We start from the raw sequence: 21,133 nt of genomic DNA on the forward strand, positions 1-21,133 counted from the left end.
GATCTATGCAGCCCAAAAAAATACCTGCAGACACTATTCAGGGCTGAAGAAAGTACTCCTTCCATCCATGCTTTGGGATAAAGAAAAACGTTATATTATTTATGTTTTTATTTACAGTATATAGTCTCCTTAAAACAATAAGACAAGAAAAGTAGTAAAAGCACAGACGTAGTGGTAAAGATGTGTTTTTGTGTGTAACATAGCATTACTGCAAACTGTTGACAGTTGTGCTTGTTTTGTACTCTTTTGCACACTTGTGCCAAGACGTGTGCAATGAGAAATTCCACTCTGCTGTGAACAATAAACTAATTTTTCAGAGATTTATTCAAACTGTTTTGAAAGGCGCAATTCTCATTTGAGAATTGAGCCAAAGCAAATGAGAAAAACTGCAGCATCGATCATAATGGTGGTTTGAGGTAATATTTTCTGTTTTTCTATTATTTTCTGTTTTCCGTGGTGATACATGGTTGGGTTAGATTGACTGACTGCTAGTGCAACTTTAATTAAAAATATAGGTTAAATTATATTTTTATATTCTGGGAAATCATCTGTCAATCATCAGTCTACCCCCCCTTCCCTAAAATTCTCCTCACATCTCCTCTTTTTCTCATCTCACCCTTTTTCTCTCCTCTCTCTTTCTCTTCCTCCTCCCCCTCCAGTTCCGCCTGTGGCTCCTCGGCCTCGGCTTCAGCCTAGCGTACGGCAGCATGTTCACGAAGATCTGGTGGGTCCACACCCTCTTCACCAAGAAGGACGAAAAGAAGGAGAAGAAGAAGGTAGGAGGGAAGAGTGGGAGGAAGGGAGAGAGAGGGAGGGATAAGCCTCTCAGCGGTCTCAGGAGAGCAGAGAAAGGATGGGAGAGGGAGGCCAGGCCGCGCAGCATGTGTGGCGCCGGCTGATAAAAAAGTTCCGTTTAAAAACTTTGCAGGCTTCCTAGTAACATAAGCTTCTAAGAGGCCAGCTCGGCATCATTCATTGCGGCGGGGTTGTAGCGAGGGTGCGGGGATAAGGGTGTTGGACACACACTGACACAGATACTGTACTTTACACATGCACACACACAAAGCACATGCACCTACACACATGCAACAGAAACGCACACAAACAGACCCCAGATAACCCACGTCACCAGCTTTATTTGCATGCTGGTGCGTTAAAGTGTGGGTGTGAGTGTGTTTTTGTGTGTGGGGGTGTGTGTGCCTCCCCTTGAAGATAGTGTATCCTGGAGCCAGCTAGATACTGCCAGTTAGTGATGTGTTGTGGGAATTTCTAAGACCTAATCAGAAGAATAAGAGATTAAGCCATTTATGGAATATTTATGAATATGGATGAGTATTAAAGTTCTATGCAGAAATCCAACCTTCGGGGGGTTTATTATTTGAGCCAAAGCACAACGAATCGGGTTGACTTTCAACTCTCTTCATGTCCACAGAAGGGCATTTTGCCAGAGAGCGCCGCATCGAGTATTTAAAGAAACTTTCACAAATCGAGGGGAGAATGAGCGCTTTTCAAATCATTTTTCATGCAACTCAAGTGAAGAGGCGCTCAGGACTGTGTAATGTGTTTTCTCCTTTATTTTATTTTTCAGTTTTAGTCATTGCACGCTTGAATGGCTGCTACTATGTTGGAGGTGCTGTGAGTGAGCAGCGTGGTCGAATAAAAAAAGATGTGTGGAAAGTGAGAGGGCGAGCACAGCAGGAGAGCTCATTCTGGTCGCTTGTTTTTGGTTACGGCTGTATTACTTCCATTATGGCTTGAGTTAAGAATAATAAAGGGGATATGAGCCGCTTCAGAAACTGTCCACACAAATGCACTGTCATCTCTCACCCATTCTTGAGAACCGGGACAAATCATGAAAAAACACAATTTTGGTGAAAGTTTATTCCTTAAGAATTTATACATACATATAAATGTATGCATGTTTATATGTATGTATGTATGTATATGTGTATGTATATATATATATTTTTTTTAAATATGAGATATATGTAATTTATGAAATGCGCTGGTTTGCTTTCATGTTTTTATTTCTAAATTTGCTCTGTGCCAGAAAACATTCTTGTCCCAGACATGCATTCACAACTTCAAACAATTTAAAAATGTGTTAAAAGCCTTCCAATTCTGAAACTAAAAATACCCACTGATAACACAGGTGTAAAAAACTGGGACGAGCTGAACCAGTACTCAGTATTGTAGTTGGATACTGTCCAAAATCACTGGATCGGATATCTGGGGAGAAAATTATAAGAGAAAAGTATAATTCAATATGATCGATTAGCCTAAACTATCACGTAATTGCTTAACTAAACTGCTCGAGCACTGGTAAACTTCAGATTTTTTGATAAATTTATTAAGTTAAATTTCTATCAGATGTGTCTCAACCATCACATTTCAAGTCTGTAGGGTTTCTAAATCAAAGATAAATAAGAATTATGGTTTTAAAAAAGTGTATTTTGATTTGCATTAAAGGAAGTCTTTGCAGCTTTAATAACTGAAATGGCTGTTCACTACAACTATACTGTGAAATGAAAAAATGTAACATTTTGTCAACTCTGTAAGACGTCAACTCAGATTTGATCTGATGCAGCTGACGTTGACGTTTAATAAAAAAAAAATAGAATCACTAGGACTGGATTCCACCAACAAAGATTAACTTAATCTAAAATAAGTTCTGATCAGAGTTTAGCAAAAATGGTTTCAAATGATAAATCCAGGTTAATTCCACAATTAAAAACAAATCTCAGTTTGGTAAATCCAAGTTTAGTGAATAATTGTTTTGTTTAAATAAATGTTTGAATCCATATTGTTTAAATATAGTTTAAATATAGTTTAAACAATATGGAGGTGTTTTCTTAAGTGCTGTATTCTGCTCTGTATTTCTTAACAAAACATTGAATTTACTAGCCAGGTAAAGTGTAAAATAGTTATATTTACTAGTTAGTTAAAAAGGTAACAAAATATTGCACAGTTTGCCAGCTAGCTAAAAGGCTAGTTAGCCTACTCATGATTTCTTGGTAGAGAAATATCGGCCAAATTATCAACTGGAGTGAAAGAAAAAATACTATACAATAAAACAATACAATAAAGCTCATGCAGGGTGAGTCTTTGAAGAATTTGGTTATTTTGCTCAATTCATCTCAAAAGAGCTATTTTAAAAGTTAAACCTCAAGTGTAAGTTTAAAGTTAATTCTGAATCGAAGTTTAAATTGGAGTCAAATGTTCTGATGCAACAGGTTAAAATTTACTCAACGTTTGGAGTAAAAACTAAACTGAGGTTTGAAGCAAGATTTAAATTTAGTCTTTCTTAATTTTAAGACAGTTTAGAAGTTTAGTGCAACTTCATTTAAAGTAAAAAATGATTTAATTGGATTTAAAAATTAATTCTTGTTGGTACAGTCCAGCCTAGGAGGTTTAATAGCCAAGAGTTTGATCTTTTAAAATGTATTTTCTCAGCATGATTGAAGAGTAAAAATGAAAAGTCCCTCAGAATACGTTTGTGTCCCAATTCTCAAGAATGATTGATGCATAAATAACAATTTCAGGTGGCAGCACAAATATAGTTACTGCAGCTCTCTGTGAGTCGCCTGCAGAAACTCACACACAAGCAAACTCCCACTGCTCCTAAAATACACTTGGACACACACACTTGTACACACACTCAGAGACACACATTCGGAAAGACAATTCGCGCCCAGTCATCCAGAAATCACAAGGACGCCTGTCGTATTATTTGTCCTGGTTGTTTGTCTTTGTTTGTGGACCGGCTCGTGATGCCCTTGGATAGTGATGACTGTTGTATGTGTGTGTTTGCGTGTGTGTGCGTGTTTTTGTTCAAACTCACACAGCAACACTTGGAGCCATGGAAACTCTACGCAACAGTTGGAGTGCTGCTGGCTATCGACTTCCTGTCACTCATGATCTGGCAGATTGTGGATCCTCTGCACATTACGGTTGAGGTAGAGTACGAAAGACAGATGAGATAATTTGTGTGTCATCGCCCATTTGCACAGACCGCGCAGCCACTATCATCAGTCAATAACGCCGTAATGAGACACTGGGCCTCGTTTGCAGAAATGTTCTTTCATTTTGATTCATCTTGCACTCAAAGAGTGCAATCTAAAAGAAGAATAAATATAATGTCATTTCACAACACACAGCTGAACTGCAGTACTACAACAGTGACATTTATGACTTGAATAGTTTTATTTATTTGTGTTTGGATGTTGAAGAATAAGCTTTATAAGCACTGTTAAAGGTACCCTGTGGCATTTACTGTACACAAAATTCACAGTGCAGATACACGAATCAGACAGCTAAAATTAAGGCTCACTGCAATTATTTTAAGTCTTTTCATCATTATTCTCATTTCAATTGAAACACATTAACATTAAAATGATAATGGTGGGGTCTTTTTTTGTGGGGGTCTGAACCAAACAGAGATGTTTTCTTAAGTCTGTAGAATATGATAGCTGCTTTCAAATCCACTGTATAAACTATAGGCAATAAAATTGTAGCCTATACGTAGGAATGCTCCTTGTTGCTGCCCTCTGGTGGTCGGGAGTATTAATAATTTGTAAAGTAATAATAGATAAAAATCTGCCAGTTGTCGCTAAAATCATAGATCCACAGTATGTGTGCATTCAGTAAATCCATGTTTATGTAAATTTAAAGTAAGTAGAGTTTAATCAGTATGGAGACTCTTACTTTCCCAAAAATAAATAAATAAATATTGTGCTGCTGGGACCAAGTAACTATAAAAGAAGCTGCTCATTGTTTGCTAGCTAGCTAAAAAGCTAGTTAGCCAAGCTAACTTGGTTATGGTGGTTGAGCAGAGAATCAATAATTTCTCTTCCTTGAAAAAAAAAAAAAAACTTGTTGGCCAAATTATCTACTGAAATAAAAACGCGATGCATCATATCAGTTCAGTCTGTCTATTAACTTTCCATGAGAATCTCAAAAAGGCCAACATTTAACATTTAAACCTCCTCAGTTGACGTTTAAAGTTTTGGTGCAAATTAATTATATTTAATCTCGGTTTAGAGTAAAAAATAAACTGAGATTTAAAGAGAGGTTTAAATATAACATTTGATTTTAAACTAGTTTAAAAGTTTGGCGCAACATAATTTAGTTAAACTATGAGTTAATCAAGTTTAAAATTTAAACCCCAGAAGTGACTAATATCTATAATTAATTTCTAAACATCATATCAATATAACTTGATCAACACTGGTGATGTCCCAAGTCACCCCTCATAACATAATGTCCATTTGTATCCACATGTTTGTGCAGGTAAATCACTCGATACAAATAGTACAGGAGCCTACTCATTATAAATATTTCTTTTCAGCCCCACTAGTGTTCAAAAACTCCTCAGGGTACCTTTAGTATGTGGAGACATTTTACAACAAAGGTGAAACCTCATCATTGCATTACACTTCTGTCCAAAGTGACTTACAGTGAGTGTGTTTCCATGTGCATGTAATATTGTAATATTAGGGCTGTACTGAATGTCTTTTATTTTGTACATTTGAAGCTTCTGCTGAGATTTTTCAAATGAAGCTTTGAATGTCTGTCACCATATTTTATAACGTTACCACCCGAAAAAAAATCCTCAAACAAAATCCTCAATTTGAGTAAAGTGATTAATCTGATTTAATGGGTTGAAATAATTGATTGAAACGATTATATTCAATGATTGATTAAATGATGGAGTTGAAAACAATTACGCAGTCACCACTGGAATCTAATTTACAAATAGTATGACACTAATAATATTAACCCAAGGGTGAAGGAAAAATTGACTCTAACATGCATTGTGATTGTCTCTTGAATTGATGCTGATGATAATAGGAAATTAAAGCCCAAATCTCACCATTAAGATCACCTTAACAGACTTAACAAACTAAATACAAATGTCATCCTGCTTGTTGTTAACTGGCTAATGTACAACTCACTGTAAATCTGCCTGAGAAAATGAAAACACAGGCTTATTTCAGCTGATTTCAAGGAGAATCTGACCCTGTGACAGCCTTTTAGAATAACTGTGTAGGAAGAGTCAGTCTTCTAGTGATAGAGGCATCAGTATTAACTTGATACTGTTTTCATAATCAGTTAAAAACTCCTTGTAGTAGCTTTAAAGTGAGTAATTGTACTGTAATGAGTTATTTCATTTCCTTTTTGTTAAAATCGATTGGGTGTTGAAAAAAGTATTGTTCAGGAACAGGTACTGATGCCAAGGTATCGGTAAAGGTATCAAAAAATGTTTTTAATGATATCCAGAACTGCTTACAGCTGAACTGACTGAATAGTGGTTACACTTCAGTAGTCATTTTATAATCCCATCATGGTCCCCTGAATTGAAATCAAATCATGAGGTGCCAAGAGATTCCCACCCCTGGTGTAGTTTAATCTTTATCTGCAACTGCAGAAAAACAGGTTGAAACACAGTGAATAGATTAAAAAAACAAGCTGAGCAACTTGTGTATTCATGTTTGTTTATCAAATGTTTATTAAAATGACGAAAAAGCTTTGTAGCTTCCAAACACCATATTTTGAGTATGATCAAAACCCAGATTTGACAGAAAACTGAGATATTGATGTGCCTGTAGTCTGCACTCATTAAGCAGTACACTAAAGTGTCCTCATCAAGTGCATTAAACCTCTGTAGGAACAAGAACTTTAAGTTAAGGCTGCATAATATGGTAAAACAAAAAAAAAATGTCTATTGCAGTTTCTGTGACTGAAACTTTTGCATTTTTATGAAAAAAAAAAAACTATTAACAGCATGATGATGTGACATTTTTGGGGTCTGTACAAACAAACATGTTTCTTTCATCTTGAGAACAAGATTTGTAGACCGGAACATCTCTGCATAATGCTGTCTTGTCACATATTATATTTTTCCATTATCAAAAAAAAAAAAACTGGAGGGTGCTGCGATTTAGATATTGCACTTTGCCGTATTGCGATTTTGATAGTATTGCGATTAATTGTGCGGCACTAATTTATCTGCAACCATGCAGATATGTTAGGTTTAAACACGCAGCACAGCTTATTGGATACTGTCACACTGCGTGAACGCTGTATCCTGAGTATTATCAAAACCTACATAAGAGACAACGCTGAGATACTGCCTGTGGACTGCACTCATTAAGCTGTTCTCTTAACTGTCCTCATTAAGTGCATTAAACCTCTGTAGGAACAAGAGCTTTACATCATCATCAGCCCCACTTTGACTTTAACTACAGGAATTTTTAAACAGCTATATTTCATCTTTATTGGGTATCTGATACTGTTTTAATTCAGCTATCTATATCTGACATACAGGAAAGACCTATTTACCCGAGGGGATCAACCGTGCAGTCTCTGGGGCTTGTGCTTACTGTGCATTTTTTGCCTCCGTCTTCAGTGTGCTGCTGTCTCATCGTTTCTTATTATCTCCCCCCTTCTCTCTCCCTCTTTACAACCCCCCTCACCCCCACCCTGATTCCTCTCCCCTCTTCTTCCATCTGCCATGTGAGTTAGAAGTTCACTAAGGAGGCCCCTAAAGAAGATTTGGATGTCCTGATTCAGCCCTTGTTGGAGCACTGCAGCTCAGAGAAGATGAACACGTGGCTCGGTATCGACCCTCTCTTCTATTTTCTCATATCTCAATCTGTCTCTTTATCGCTTTTTGCCCTGCTCTGGTTTTGAATATCTTTGTCACACACATGGACATATGTGCACACATATGCATTCACACACACACACAAATGCCACTGTCATTCACTCTGAATTAAACAGGTCTCATATCACAGCCTCCTCCCTCAGCCCCCACCGCCCCCTTACGCTTGATTCCTCTTTTCTCTTTTTTTAATCTTTGCGTCTCTTTTAGTCGGCCCACGCAGTCCCTCTCCCCCCTGTCTGTCTCTCCGCTGTCTTTCTTAGTGTGGCAGCTCTTATGAAAGTATAATGGTGCTGAAATTCAAATAATGTGGGTCACAAACTGGGCCATTGCCCCATAGCATTTCCTTTCTCCAAAAAGAAAAGATGGCGCTTTAATACCAGGCGGTATAAAGAAACAATGGACAGTCTGAAGAAGTGTCGAACCCACTCAGTCACAGATTCTCTTTTCTTCCCCGCTTCTCTCTCTTTCTTTCACGGTTATATTCTCTTTTCTCTGTCAGTCAGCCCGGCTCTGACTGCCTTTCAACATATTCAAGCATCCATTGTATCTACATTTTTAATTTTCTACCTCTGAACAACTCGGTCATACTTACTTACTCCCTCAGTGGTCATATCAAGCTGTTACTGTCTCCTACACGAGAAGCAGTAGTCATGTAAAGCAATTTACGCGATCGCATAATTTTGACAGGTTTCATAAGTTTAAGAAGCTAAAGACATAAATTAAAGTGGCACTCCAGCGATTGTGTGACACTTGTGGGACTTGTGAGAGAGATGTTTCTTTGGTAACAAGACTAAGAGTCTCCTAGCAGCTCTGTGACGCTGTACTTAATGCACAGTGGTGATTTGTTCAACATCTTAGTTTAGCATGTAAACCATGACAGTATTAGAAGAGGTCGCCCGGTAGAGTGCAGATCCCTGCCACGTAACAGATGGTGAAGCACCTACTGCAGTACAAACAGCCGAGATTTGCAAAGTTCTGCAAACATCAAATGACCTCCTACGTTGTCCCAGTCTGAAACAAGATTTCTGAAGCAGTTGTTAATAAGTGAGATGTCAGCTGTCAATGGTTGTATAAAACAGAGCAGTCAAAAAATAGAAATACTGCCACACGGTTGTATGTCTCCACCAACCAGCTTACAGCTTACATCCATGTCTGTCCAGACTCATATGTTTGTAGTGAAGACTCTGAAGGATTTTAATATGAAACGTACCACTGTATTGACCTGTAACTTTGAAGGGACTTAAAAAAAAGCTATTAATTGTATTTTTTGGCAAAATGGAAGTTCTCACCATGTATGTGTGAGACTAGTGAATTATTTTTTGGTGGGAAACATGCCGTCTTCACTTGAAGACTATTTTAACAGAGGCATGATCTCACAGTGAAGTTGACCTTTGACCTTTTGGATATAAAATGTCATTACCTCATTATTTAATCCAATTAGATATTTGTGTGTAATTTGTGTTCAGTGAGGTCACTGTGACCTTTCACTGGAAAATATAATCAGGTCGTTATTTAGTCCAAGTGGAGGTTTGAACCAAGTTTGCAGAAATTCCCTCCAAGCGGACATGAGGTCACAGTGACCTTTGACCACCAAAATCCAATCAGTCCTTTTGGTCTAAGTGGACACATGTACCAACTTTGAAGAAACTCCCTCAAGGCGTTCTTGAGACGCCACAATCACAAGAATGGGATGACCTGAAAAACATAATGCCCGCGGCCACAGCTGTCACCGGCCTGGAGCCATAAAAAAGGTTTTTCAAAACTTCTGTCATTGGTCACCTGGGTTCTTTGTGTCTTTGTGTCCATCTTACCTCTGAGTCATACATAACTTGCCAAGTAGAATAGACGTTAGTTCACTGAAAATCAATAGAATTCTGTTTTTGTTTTTTTTTTCCTAAAATTAGATGTTAGTTTGCAGGTAGTTCAAACAGTTGGCAACCTTGATGTTCTTCAAGTCCAGCAAAATGCAGAAAGCATGTTGGGCGCGTCATTTGGTGGAAGAGGTGGAAGATTTTGCCTTGTGTATGTTCACCTTCCCTGTACTGCAGCTTTAATCCCCCTCAGTTTGAAGTGCAAGCTCTCCGTTATGAATTTGTAGTCTCCAAGCCCGATCCAGGTGATGTCACTCGAGTAATTTCCTCAGACTTCAGAGAGCTCCCTCCAGAGCCTCAGAGGAAACTGTTTTCACAGGATGTGTAGTACTCCCCGTTACTGGTAAATTGACTTTGACATGAAAAATCAATGGAGTGACCCTGAAATTCATCAAGGGGGTCATAGTAAGTGAGCGTGTGCAGGTTAGAGAGCCACTATTTAACTGGTGATACACACTGTCTTCAGTACTTTTCAGTGAATATGAACAATCTGACATCTGTCCTTTGATCTCTCAATATGTCTCTAAGACTGCATCCATTCCCACATCCTGCAGCATGCACAATAACACTCCTGTTTGTCCAAAAGATTACCGAGAGCACTTCTTTTTTGTCTGGATGAAGCACTTTGAGCTGGGAGCAGAGGCAACTAGGCCACAATTCATCTCACCAAAGTGTAAATACTGTGTGTCCTAACAGGTGTTTCTTCACGTTGAAAAGATCGAGAGTAGCTCTGCTGTTTAACTTAGACAAATTGGGCCAGAGGTGTCAAAAGTACAAACACATTCTTTGCTCAAGTCGAAGTACAGATACTTGTTTTTAAAGAGACTGGAAACAGTAGAAGTACTGATTCAAGTTCTTTACTCAAGTAAAGGTGAAAACGTTCAGCCTCTGAAATAAAGTGAAACTATAAAAGTAAAAAGTTTCCCTCTGAGGGACATTTCTACCTGCTGTTTCTGAGCAAAACTAACTGAACCTCACATTTTCTTTGTGGTCGAGTCTCCCTCTCTTGTCTGTTTCATGTTGTTACATCTTTTATCTCAATTTTGTCTTGTTAAGTATTTTTTTGTCCTTTTGCATCTTTTGATATCTTTCTGTGTTGTTCTGTTTTTTGTGCCTTTTTCATCTTTTTACATCATTTTTGTCTTGTTTCATCTTTTATGTCATGTTCATTTAGTTACATATTGTTATGTCATTTTCATCTTGTTATGTGTTGCTTTGTTGCTTTCGTCTTTTTTCGTCATTTTCACCTCGTCGTTGTTCTCATTATGTTACATCTTTTATGTTGTTTTCGCTTGATGTTGCAAAAGCAGTGGACAGTGCTTCAAAATAAAAATAATCAATAGTTCCCCTCAAATGAATTTAACCTAAAATAAAGAGGCCATTTTGAAAATGTAAAGAGTAGAAAGTACAGATATTTGTGCTAAAATGTAGGGAGTAAAAGTGAAAAGTATTTGTTCTTAGTTAGTTTCCACTTCTGAATTGGATTGAATATGTTGTCAATTTTAAAGATTAAAGAATTGTAAATGAAAAGCTGAAACTGAATGATGAAGTACAGACTAACAAGATGATCAAACATACACTTATTTATCTTTTGGTTCATTTTCTTTTTTCTGGAATCAATTCTTCAGCTTTCAGTTTCAGGTCTCCATTTGTTTCATGCATATACTTTATACTTGGCCTCTGGATTGCTTGAATTATTGCCTCAGTTGCATTTCATCATGTTATAATTTCTTTGTTCATGGCTGCAAACTCACTCGCTCACTCTTTTGCCTGCATTCTCTCACTGTTTGCCTCCTGTTGTAGGTGTGGTTTATGGCTACAAGGGTCTGCTGCTGCTGCTGGGCATATTTCTGGCTTACGAGACCAAGTCTGTCTCCACAGAGAAGATCAATGACCATCGGGCCGTGGGGATGGCTATTTACAACGTCGCTGTGAGTCCAAAAAAGAAACAGTCATGCCTGAGCTCCTGTTTCTGGGTGCCGCTTTCTGCTGTTTTGCTTTCTCTGCAAAGACCATTCTGTAGCACACTGAATGACATTCAAATGACAATAAGTGCGATTTTATATTGCCACATAGAAAAAAAGTGGGTGTAGTATATCTGTTGGGGGTGGGGGGGGTGGGGGGGGGGGTGGTTAATCAATACCGGTGCCTCCATGGTTATTTGAGATTTCTGGCTGCCAGAAGCCACTTGTTTTCCTGCTCATTTCAGAGCAAACCAGTTAACTGACCAGCGTGTCAAGACATTTCAGCTGCAACGGCTTAAAAGCTGCATTCTCAAGGGGATATCCTGCGCAGTTTATAAAAGTTAATGGAGTTCATAGATAACTTGATGCTCCCTTGAAGCGTCTGTGGTGTGTTTTCCTTATTTAAGAAGATAACTGACTAAGCATGACAGAAAATCACATTGGAATACTTCCTGTGCAGTTGCAATACGCTGTTAGGGTGTTTTCACTCCTGTAGTTTGGTTCATTTGGTCCGACCAAAGGAAAAATTATACCCTGTTACATTTTAGTTCTGGTACAGTTTCTGTTCACCCAGGCTTTTTTCAATGAGACCAGAAAAATAAGCACGATGTCATCTAGACTGACAGGTTACCTGTTGATTAGTTTTACTCACTGGGTGTAGATTGTGGGTGTAAGCCTGCCATCGGACGCTTGTTTCAGGCAGCATTGCATTTGAGCAGCGAGTTTTTGACCAGTTTGCTGCCGGTTCAATCCCCCTGACCAACAGGATAAATCTGGGTGGAGAAAGAGGAAAAAGAAGCACTTGTCCCTCCTTCATTACTACCTCTGAGGTACCCTTTAGCAAAGTCCTTAACCTCAACAGCTCCCGTCAAGCTGCTCGGTGCCCGGCGGATCAGACTGTGGTTGTGCTAGGCAGCTTCCAGGCAAAGCTGAGAACCAGAGCCGATCTGCTGGCTGCAATTATTTCAGATACGCACACACCGTAACTGTGAACATAAGCCCTGCAACCTGTGATTGTGTTTGAAACTGCTGCAGCTCATGTGCTTCTGCACCTGTCGATGTGTCTCCATAGTGACAATAAATACTTTTTGAGACTTTTTACAAGCAGCAAAGCCAATGAAAACTTTATTCTCACACTCTTTGAGCACATCACAATCCTCCCAAACTTCCAACTTGGCCTTCAGTAATGTATTGTCCACAATTTGGTGTCCTCCACTGGATATTTTTGCTTTTATGTCATCAGTTTTAGCTGTTAGCCAGCCTCCATCACTGTCAGTTCAAGCACTGACATCCCCAAATCACCAGGATGTTGGGTCAAAAGTGTTGCAGGTTTTCACCATTTGTTATATTACTTATATATATATATATTATAGTCACTGTCCCATCCTTGGCTTAGCTCCGCCTGTGATTGGTTTAGAGAAATACAAACAATCCCGAGCGTTTTTCCTCTATAGCAGAATGCTAATGTGTGAAGCCACTGATTGGACAGTTTTGGCGATTGTCATCCTGTGTCATCAAAGCATCATCAGAATCAAATTCCAGTGATTCACTTAAGATTATGCAACACTTTAACAATTCTAATATGTGTATTTATGTTTTTACTGCCACAAAGAGCTCACAAAGACATAACTAATTATAAGCAGTATTACTGTCATTAGACTGCAAATCAACTGCATGTTATGAATAATTACTCAGAGGCAGAAACAGAACGAAATGGAGGCGTCTTGTACAGTAATGATTCAGGGCCTATTCCTGTGTCACAGACTTTTTAATAAACTTAATGAACTGAAGTACACAGAGCAGGATACAAACAGCTTTTGGCCTTTTAATCAAGGAAAATATCAATGCTGATGTGTTACCAAGGTGACCAAATGATTTGCAGAGATATATACATGGTTTCTACAGATCAATTAAAAGATCACTTACTGAACAGATTTCACTATTACCAGATGATCACCAAATTGTGTTAAAATCACATATCTATTATCATAAAACTGTAGTTCGTTCTGTAACGAGAAAAATGCACCAGACCACCATTTAAAATGGTTTTGGTTTCTTGTTCGTCCCCCCCAGGGTTTGATTGACAGCTCAAATGAACCTAACTACCTGTGCAAACGGACCTCAGTTAATTTTAACCGAACCAAACCTGTTAGGAGTGAAAGCATCCTAAAAAGATATGAATATCCCCCCATTTAGCATCAGTCTTTAAAATCAAACAACAAGAAGTTCATTGTGGGCACAGCAGAATAGAAAATGTCAACTTTTTCTCTTAAATCTACCTTTGGGATGTGCTGAACATCACAAATTGATGATCTGCTATACTGTAAAATACTGAAAAGTACATGTTGGTATAATTATTGGTTGGAGCATTTCGAGACACAGAAACGGGCTTGTAGATAAAATATTCAAGCTTTTCCACAAGTACGTCTTGAGATTTTTTTTTCCTCTGAAATGCAGATCCCTGGACACATTTCTGTCCAAATCATTATACTGCCAGCACAAGCTGCTGTTTTATATGAATCATAAATTTTGATGCTTACGGTGCCTGTGGTGCTATGATACCAACAGTCATATCTCAGGCCTTCTTTATAAAAATGAACCTGCTCTCAGCGGGACTTCTTGGTGAAATGAATGTTAAACAAAATCAATAAAATATGAAAGTGTGCATCACAAACTTTTATTGCGCAGCAATCTCATGCAACTCACGCACAGCTTCATTTTGTAGCTGAATCTGCTGTACGGTAACGCTTTATTTAAAAAGTGTGCATAAGATTGCCATTACAGTGTCATAACCATGTCATGACACCTGTCATGAACATGAATGAGTCTATATGTTTATGACTTTTGTCATTTAGTCAATTATGTCATTTTTAAAGCAAAGTTGACATTGTTTGAGATGTCTTGTGTGTTGTATTGTTATTATTGGCTTGACACTGATCAAGTCAAAAATGTCTTCATGACAACTTGACATTAATGAAGACAAAAATGTCCTTTTTATGAAAACTTGTCGTGATCAGGTTTAAAGAAGCTTTTTAGCTTAATGTTTTAACATGACATTAAACTCATATGTTGTTCATTTTGACACTGTCCAAACTATCAGACCATCATAAGTGTGTCATTAATATTTTCCTTGACCTTAAGTAAGGTGGATCTGTCATAAAGACATGATTAAATATTATAAAAACAGTTTTATGACAGAGTATAGTACACAATATTTATTAATTATTTATCAGTTAATTATTTGTTAATTTTTTAATTTAGCAGGGGTAATCAGGCACAATGAAGAAATGATGGCATATTAAACACAAAGACCTACATACAGTAGAGATGTATTTCGAGATTTCTAGTCCAGTCCATGGTGTCCAGTCCCAAGGGCCCGGGCTCCTTTATCTTCAATATAGACCAGAAAGGGGTGTAATGACAGTCTTATGCATACCCCTTCAAGTAAAATGTTACCCTCTGCACTTCAGCTTTAGTTTCCAGCATGTGTAAAGGAAGAAATCTGTGCACGGAGATCACACACACACACACACACACACACACACACACACACACACACACACACACACACACACACACACACAGTTTTGGGGCTGTTATCTTGTCCTATGTAACGAATAGGTTTGAAAAATGTATCCATTTAGGCAGTAAAGTACAGTGGTAAACGCTGGCGTCAGTCATAAACATTTTTCAGTGGCTGTTAATAGCAAGTGAATCATCTCAAACGGAGGCACCTGGGATGCACTTTACACTGAAATAGCTCCCATTATGTTCACTTTAGCCACTTTAGACAAATACTAGCTGCCACTTCCTGACACGCTCGACACGGGGTAACTTTGTAATTGATGTAAAACGTCTGGAAAAAGTGGTTTCTGTCACTTCAGGTTTTCTGTTTTGATCGAGGGCGGGCAAACATTCTCTTCTTTCTTTAGTCTTTCACTGCCGTTTTTTGCCAGAAATTTCCTGCGCTCGCCCGCATTCCAGTTGATAAATAAAAGAGGAAGCATCTTAATGAGCATCCCAACATTTATCAGCTTATACTTTGTGGATATGTAATTAGTAAATGGATTGATCTTCGCCTCCTCCGCCAAGGAGAGGATTTATCATTGATCATCATTCATGGTTATTTATGAGAGCATTAAATGCAGCTTGCGCGCTCATTTCATCACATGGCTCCATAATGTGAGACAAGTCTAATGTTATTATTTTATGTTATGATATACACATTTCAGTTTTATGATGATGTCAATAGTTAATAGTGTCTGTAAAGGGACCTCCTTCCTCTTTGCTAAGCTGTGAGCTCCAGGCCCTGATGAGATGACAATGTGGTGATTGTCAACGTGCTGTTGCCACTTCAGTCATGACTTTTTAATGCTGTTTTCACATGGGAGTCCTCCCCGGAATGATAAACAGATGCCTAATGCTTTTATGGATGTGATTTTCCTCCCCTCTCATGCTCTCGCTCTCACACTTTATTTTCCACCTCCTCTGCCCCGCTCCCGCCCCTGCCTCCTTTTTTCTCTTTATTTTTAACCTAACTTTTCCTCAATTCTTTTCCTCCTCCTTTGTTCCAACCTCTCCTTTCTGTCTGTCTCTGTTTCTGTCTTTCTCTTCCTGCAGGTGTTGTGCCTGATCACAGCTCCGGTGACGATGATCCTGTCTTCGCAGCAGGACGCCTCCTTTGCCTTTGCCTCTCTAGCAATCGTCTTCTCTGCCTACATCACTCTGGTGGTGCTGTTCGTACCCAAGGTGCTCCGACTCATTACTGAGAATTTTAGGAACTACTCCACACCCCGAGAAGTGCACTCATATTTCAGTAAAACCAAAGGTCAAACTCCAGCCTGTAGGGCGCGGTGCATGAAAGTGACAATCTTCTGACACTTCATTAGCATTTTTAAAAATGGCCAAAACAAGCTTTGGTTTTGGAACTGGCTGTGACACCAAATAAGAGACTCCATAAAGTGGCCATATGATGCTTTTTGGGGTTTTAGTGTGCCTTTAGTGTGTTAAATAGCTTTTTGTTCATGTAACAGGTCTGTGAAGTCATTAAGACAAGATAAGATAGGAATTAATTAATCCTGAAGGAAATTATAGGGTCAGATGGCTCCAAAATCACACAAACATGCAAATAACAACAAAGAGCATCAGACATAAGTCAAATATATAATACAAAGCACATAAGGACTAAATTCAAAGAAACAGTGCCTAATAGAATAACAACAGAAGTAAAATAAGTCAAATACAAAATTAAGCTAAAATAGACAAGGTAGTATGGCAAGTACATTGAAGCATAATATTGGCAGTGATATTGAGAGGTAATAAACTGTCGTACTGAACCAGATAATGAATGTAAAAATAACACATGATATTAAACATGATTGTGCATGATAATAAGGAATAAGTAACATTGCACATGAGAGTGAAGGTGATATTTCACATGATAATTAACAATATTACTGTCCAAAACACTTCGTTTGTAATCCAGCCTTTGTTCTGTTACTTGGTGACGTCACTGCGGCCCTGCCCAGACCTGGTATGAACGTTCGTCCTCGATGATCCGATCACAAGTGGACAGCTCTCAGCACTTGAGTTCACACCTTGCATTACAGTGCCTCTCGAGTGTCCACTTGTGATTGGATCTCACTTCCCCGTTCTATATGCAAATAACCGCTATGGATATTTTGTCAGTTTAGTCTCCATCACAGACCATTTGAAGGTGTATTCGCTCCTTTTCTTGTTTTAGTTCAGCTCCACACTAAACTCCTCTATCAGCCTCCATGAGCCTCATATGTTACCTGATCTGTAAGCAGCACAGCAGGAGAGAAGCTCCATGATGTGTGGGGCTTTTATAACTTAACCATGATCAGGTTGATGCACCCTTCAACTTATTCTGACTATGTGGAAATCTGATGTTTTCACATCACAGACAATGAAGAAAGGATTAATTCATTAATTACTTAATTAGCATCAATAATTAATTAGTGCATCCTGGTGCACTGCAGAGCCTCTCTCCTGCCTGCTCCTGTCAGAAAGGCAGGATGTGTTTTTATAGCATAGAACTTTAATGAATTGCATTTAATCCTGAATTTATAAACACATTTTCAAAATGTGTTGTTGTTTTAACCAGCGGCTTGCGTGGACAAATGGAAACAATTTTTTTTTTTTCACAAGGAAAGAAATAACTTGATGTATAACACTCGCCAAATTTACAAGAAGGCATAAATAATTAAGTGTTTGTCGTAGACAGCATTTCGCAAAGTTTGTAAAGTTCCTCCTCACTCAACAACTTCCAAAATAGAGCAGTTTTTTAATGGGGTCTTGTGCACAAACATCCACGGCAGGTAAGAGCCCGTATATAATTTGCATTACAATAAACCAAATGATAGATGTGAGTTGAGTAGGCAGCCCAGGACACATTTGTGTTCGCACGGCTGAGCGAATGTGATCACATGCGGACCTGAGCACCTCCAAATGTGGTTCTAGTGATTGGATCTCACATGCATCCTGAGTGCGTTTACACCTGTACTTCGAGTTGTCCACTTGTGATCGGATCACCCAGGGTGAATGTTAACACCGGGTCTGAACAGGACCTCTGTAACACGTCTGCTTTATGCACAGCTACTTTCGAACAGAATTTGGAGTGGCCTTTGGACCTTAAAGCCCCCTTCATACCAAAGATTTGGAATGAGACAAGCTGAAACTTTCAACTAATCCTAACCCTGCCGGTTTACACCAAAGTGACTAGACGAGACCGTATATCGTCTCCATAGCAACAACTCTCTGTGCTCCAGCACTAACTGCTGGCTATTAAGGATTTTTTGTAGCTGGATATAATTTGTAACATCTTGAAATATAAAAGGGCAGAGTGATAGTATTGATTAATTTGCAAAAACATGCATGGGGAGTGTGGTTGAGTAGAGGGAAAGAGATAAAGATTGTGCAGCTGTAGGTGATGAAGGTATAGTCTCCTTTTTTTAATACAATGGGCTCATATGAACACGTGAGATTCAGCAAAGGCTCGATCCACGTGCAAATGCATATGCATTAGAATAGCATAATTAACATCCCAATAATTCCAGTAATAATACCATATAAGGCTCCTGCCCCATATGTCAGGGAGTGTTCATTCATGAAAAAGTAAGAAGAACTTTCTAAGTTGAAGTTTGAGATTGAAGTCGTGCTTTTGTAGATCCATAAAGGAAAATCTATCATTTTAACAGTGTCAGCAGTAGAATTAAAGGAGCTGCTAAAGCCAAGAAACAGGAAAAACGAGTGCTGTTAATGCTGTGTCATTTGAGGGTCGGACTGTCCCTGAAAAAAAAAAGAAAAAAGAAATGGTTCGATATGAAAATGGTTTCTGCAACAGGAGGAAGGTGTCAAGGAAAAGTCTCAGTCACAGCGATAGGGGACAGAATAAGTGCTGTAATAGCAGATGTTGCACTGTCAGACATTGCAACGCATGATGTTCTCCTGGACAGTGACTTCATAAACCTGCATGTGAAGATACAGCCACTACACCTGATAGTAGGTAGTTATATCTAAATTTATAATTATATATTCATTTGAAATGCAGTCAATTAGGATAATGTCAACATAATTATGAAGTGTAATTTTTTTTTCAAACTCAAAATAAATTGTGTTTCTATCTTTTAGAAAAATCTAAAATATGAGAAAACTGGTAAATGAGAATTCTCCTAAAGCACAAATATAAACCACTTAAGAACGATTCTGTTTGTACGAGTGGTTCTTGCATGAGGCCCAATGTGCCATACAGATGTGACTGTTCCTCAAACAAATTGATGAGTTCATCCTCTGTCCTCCTTGAATCTAGCCTGAAGTGAGCTTCAGAGGACGAGCTGAACACAGAGGGTGAATAGAGAAAAGTGTCTTTTGAACACAACGGCATGTAAACCAATTGTAGCTGAAAGCCAAAACAAAAGTATGAGCTTGAAAAGAATATATTTCCACTTTAAATGATAAAATCTTTCCTCAGTTTGTGACTCCACCATCACATTAACAGTCTGTGAAGTTTCATTATGTATAGTTACTGTATTATAACGAGCTTTTAGACGTGTAGCTGCTGTAAACAGGTGGTGTTAGGAAAAAAAAATCCCCTGGCACCAATAAAGTGAGACATTTTACATGTCTGGCAGCAGCTATCATCATTTGTTTGGAATAAATAGAAAAAGAGCTGCACATGAGCGCTGCAGCAGACAGAGGAAAGAGTGCCACCTACAGAAATTCAAACTTCATTAACTGAAACTCCAAGGGACAAAAAAACATCACATTATCATCACTGCTGTTTGACTGTCTGGCTATTTCTGGAAGCACAGTGCAGAAAACGCGCAGCAGTGAGCGCCAAGCATCAAATATGTCACTAGACTGAGAAAAAAATGGAAGAGTCAACCTCTTAATATTGACCTCAGTGATCATTTTTAAGCCTCCAGACACGTATGAGAAAGATTTGGTTAAAAGGGCTGCAAATATTACAACTGTTCTCCGCAGATGTTCTCAATAGATGCATTATTCATTCAGCACGCTGCGCTCTCAAGCCTAATTTTGCTCTTTATTGACTTTCCATTCCTGTGGCGGTCCAGATGCGGCGCCTCATCACCCGCGGCGAGTGGCAGTCGGAGCAGCAAGACACTCTGAAGACCGGCTCGTCCACCAACAACAACGACGAGGAGAAATCCAGGCAGCTGGAGAGAGAGAACAGGGAGCTGCAAAAGATCATCCAGGAGGTGAACACATTATATACGTCTTATTTAACACACGCATTTACATCGGCCTCATTATTAAACCTGCACATCCGAATGCCAGACACATAATGTACACTTAGACTGTATTAGTTAACATTTCAGTTCATCCTGAAGGGCAGATGTTGTATAATGCATATATTCATGGACATGTAGGTACAGTAATACATATTTATGTATATATATATATGCATTTATTATACAGATAGCAGGTATAATATGCTTGCTGTTTTTTATGTGTGTGTGTGTGTGTGTGTGTGATTTAATTGTTCCTACTTTGGAACAGTGAATGCTGCATAATACGGTTGTCATGATACCAGAATATTAAAGGGACAGTTCACCCCTGTGGTGCCATTTGTTCATCTAGATAGTTTCGATGTGAGTTACAGAGTTTTGGAGCTATCTGCAGTAGAGGTGTCTGCCCTCTCTTCAGTATAATGGGACTAAATGGCGCTCAGCTTGTGGCGCTCAAGAAAAAAAAAAAAAGACCCGGTGACTCAAGATAATTCACAGATTTAGTTGTGAGCAGTTACATATCGGAGCCACGTTATGGATTTATTCTTGTAGACAGAAAGTAGTTCCTTCATGAAACTACTCTCAACAAGGTCTGTAGATAATTTTGAATAAGTCCATAAACATGAGTTTTTTCTGTTGAATCAAATTTGTCTGTACAATATAAATATTTGATAAGTTTTTTTTTAGTGCAAATTCCTATATGAGCCTTTATGAGTGTGTTTTACCAGTTAGACTCGCCTTTAAATGTCTTTCCTCATCCTCTGTGGTGTTTCACACAGTCAGATAAAGTAGAAGTGTCTGTCGTCCAATAGTTCAGTTAAAAATCCCAGTGTACTGCGGAGCTCCCCGCCAGATGGCTGA

General features: G+C 38.6%; 1 protein-coding gene across 2 annotated transcripts in view; it reads left to right on the forward strand.

Moving 5' to 3' along the window:
* The window catches only part of gabbr1a (gamma-aminobutyric acid (GABA) B receptor, 1a), a 128,096-nt gene that overhangs the window by 98,486 nt on the left and 8,477 nt on the right, over positions 1-21,133 (forward strand). For both annotated transcript variants that reach the window (XM_084726934.1, XM_084726933.1), the window contains exons 18-23: positions 660-776; positions 3,846-3,956; positions 7,525-7,618; positions 11,341-11,468; positions 16,122-16,250; positions 20,099-20,242. In XM_084726934.1, coding sequence (XP_084583060.1) covers positions 660-776; positions 3,846-3,956; positions 7,525-7,618; positions 11,341-11,468; positions 16,122-16,250; positions 20,099-20,242 — 723 coding nt within the window. The remainder of the gene's footprint in view (positions 1-659; positions 777-3,845; positions 3,957-7,524; positions 7,619-11,340; positions 11,469-16,121; positions 16,251-20,098; positions 20,243-21,133) is intronic.

This window comes from Lutjanus erythropterus, chromosome 9, assembly GCF_056507025.1.
Source record: "Lutjanus erythropterus isolate fLutEry1 chromosome 9, fLutEry1.hap2, whole genome shotgun sequence".
NCBI classification, from domain to species: Eukaryota; Metazoa; Chordata; class Actinopteri; order Lutjaniformes; family Lutjanidae; genus Lutjanus; species Lutjanus erythropterus.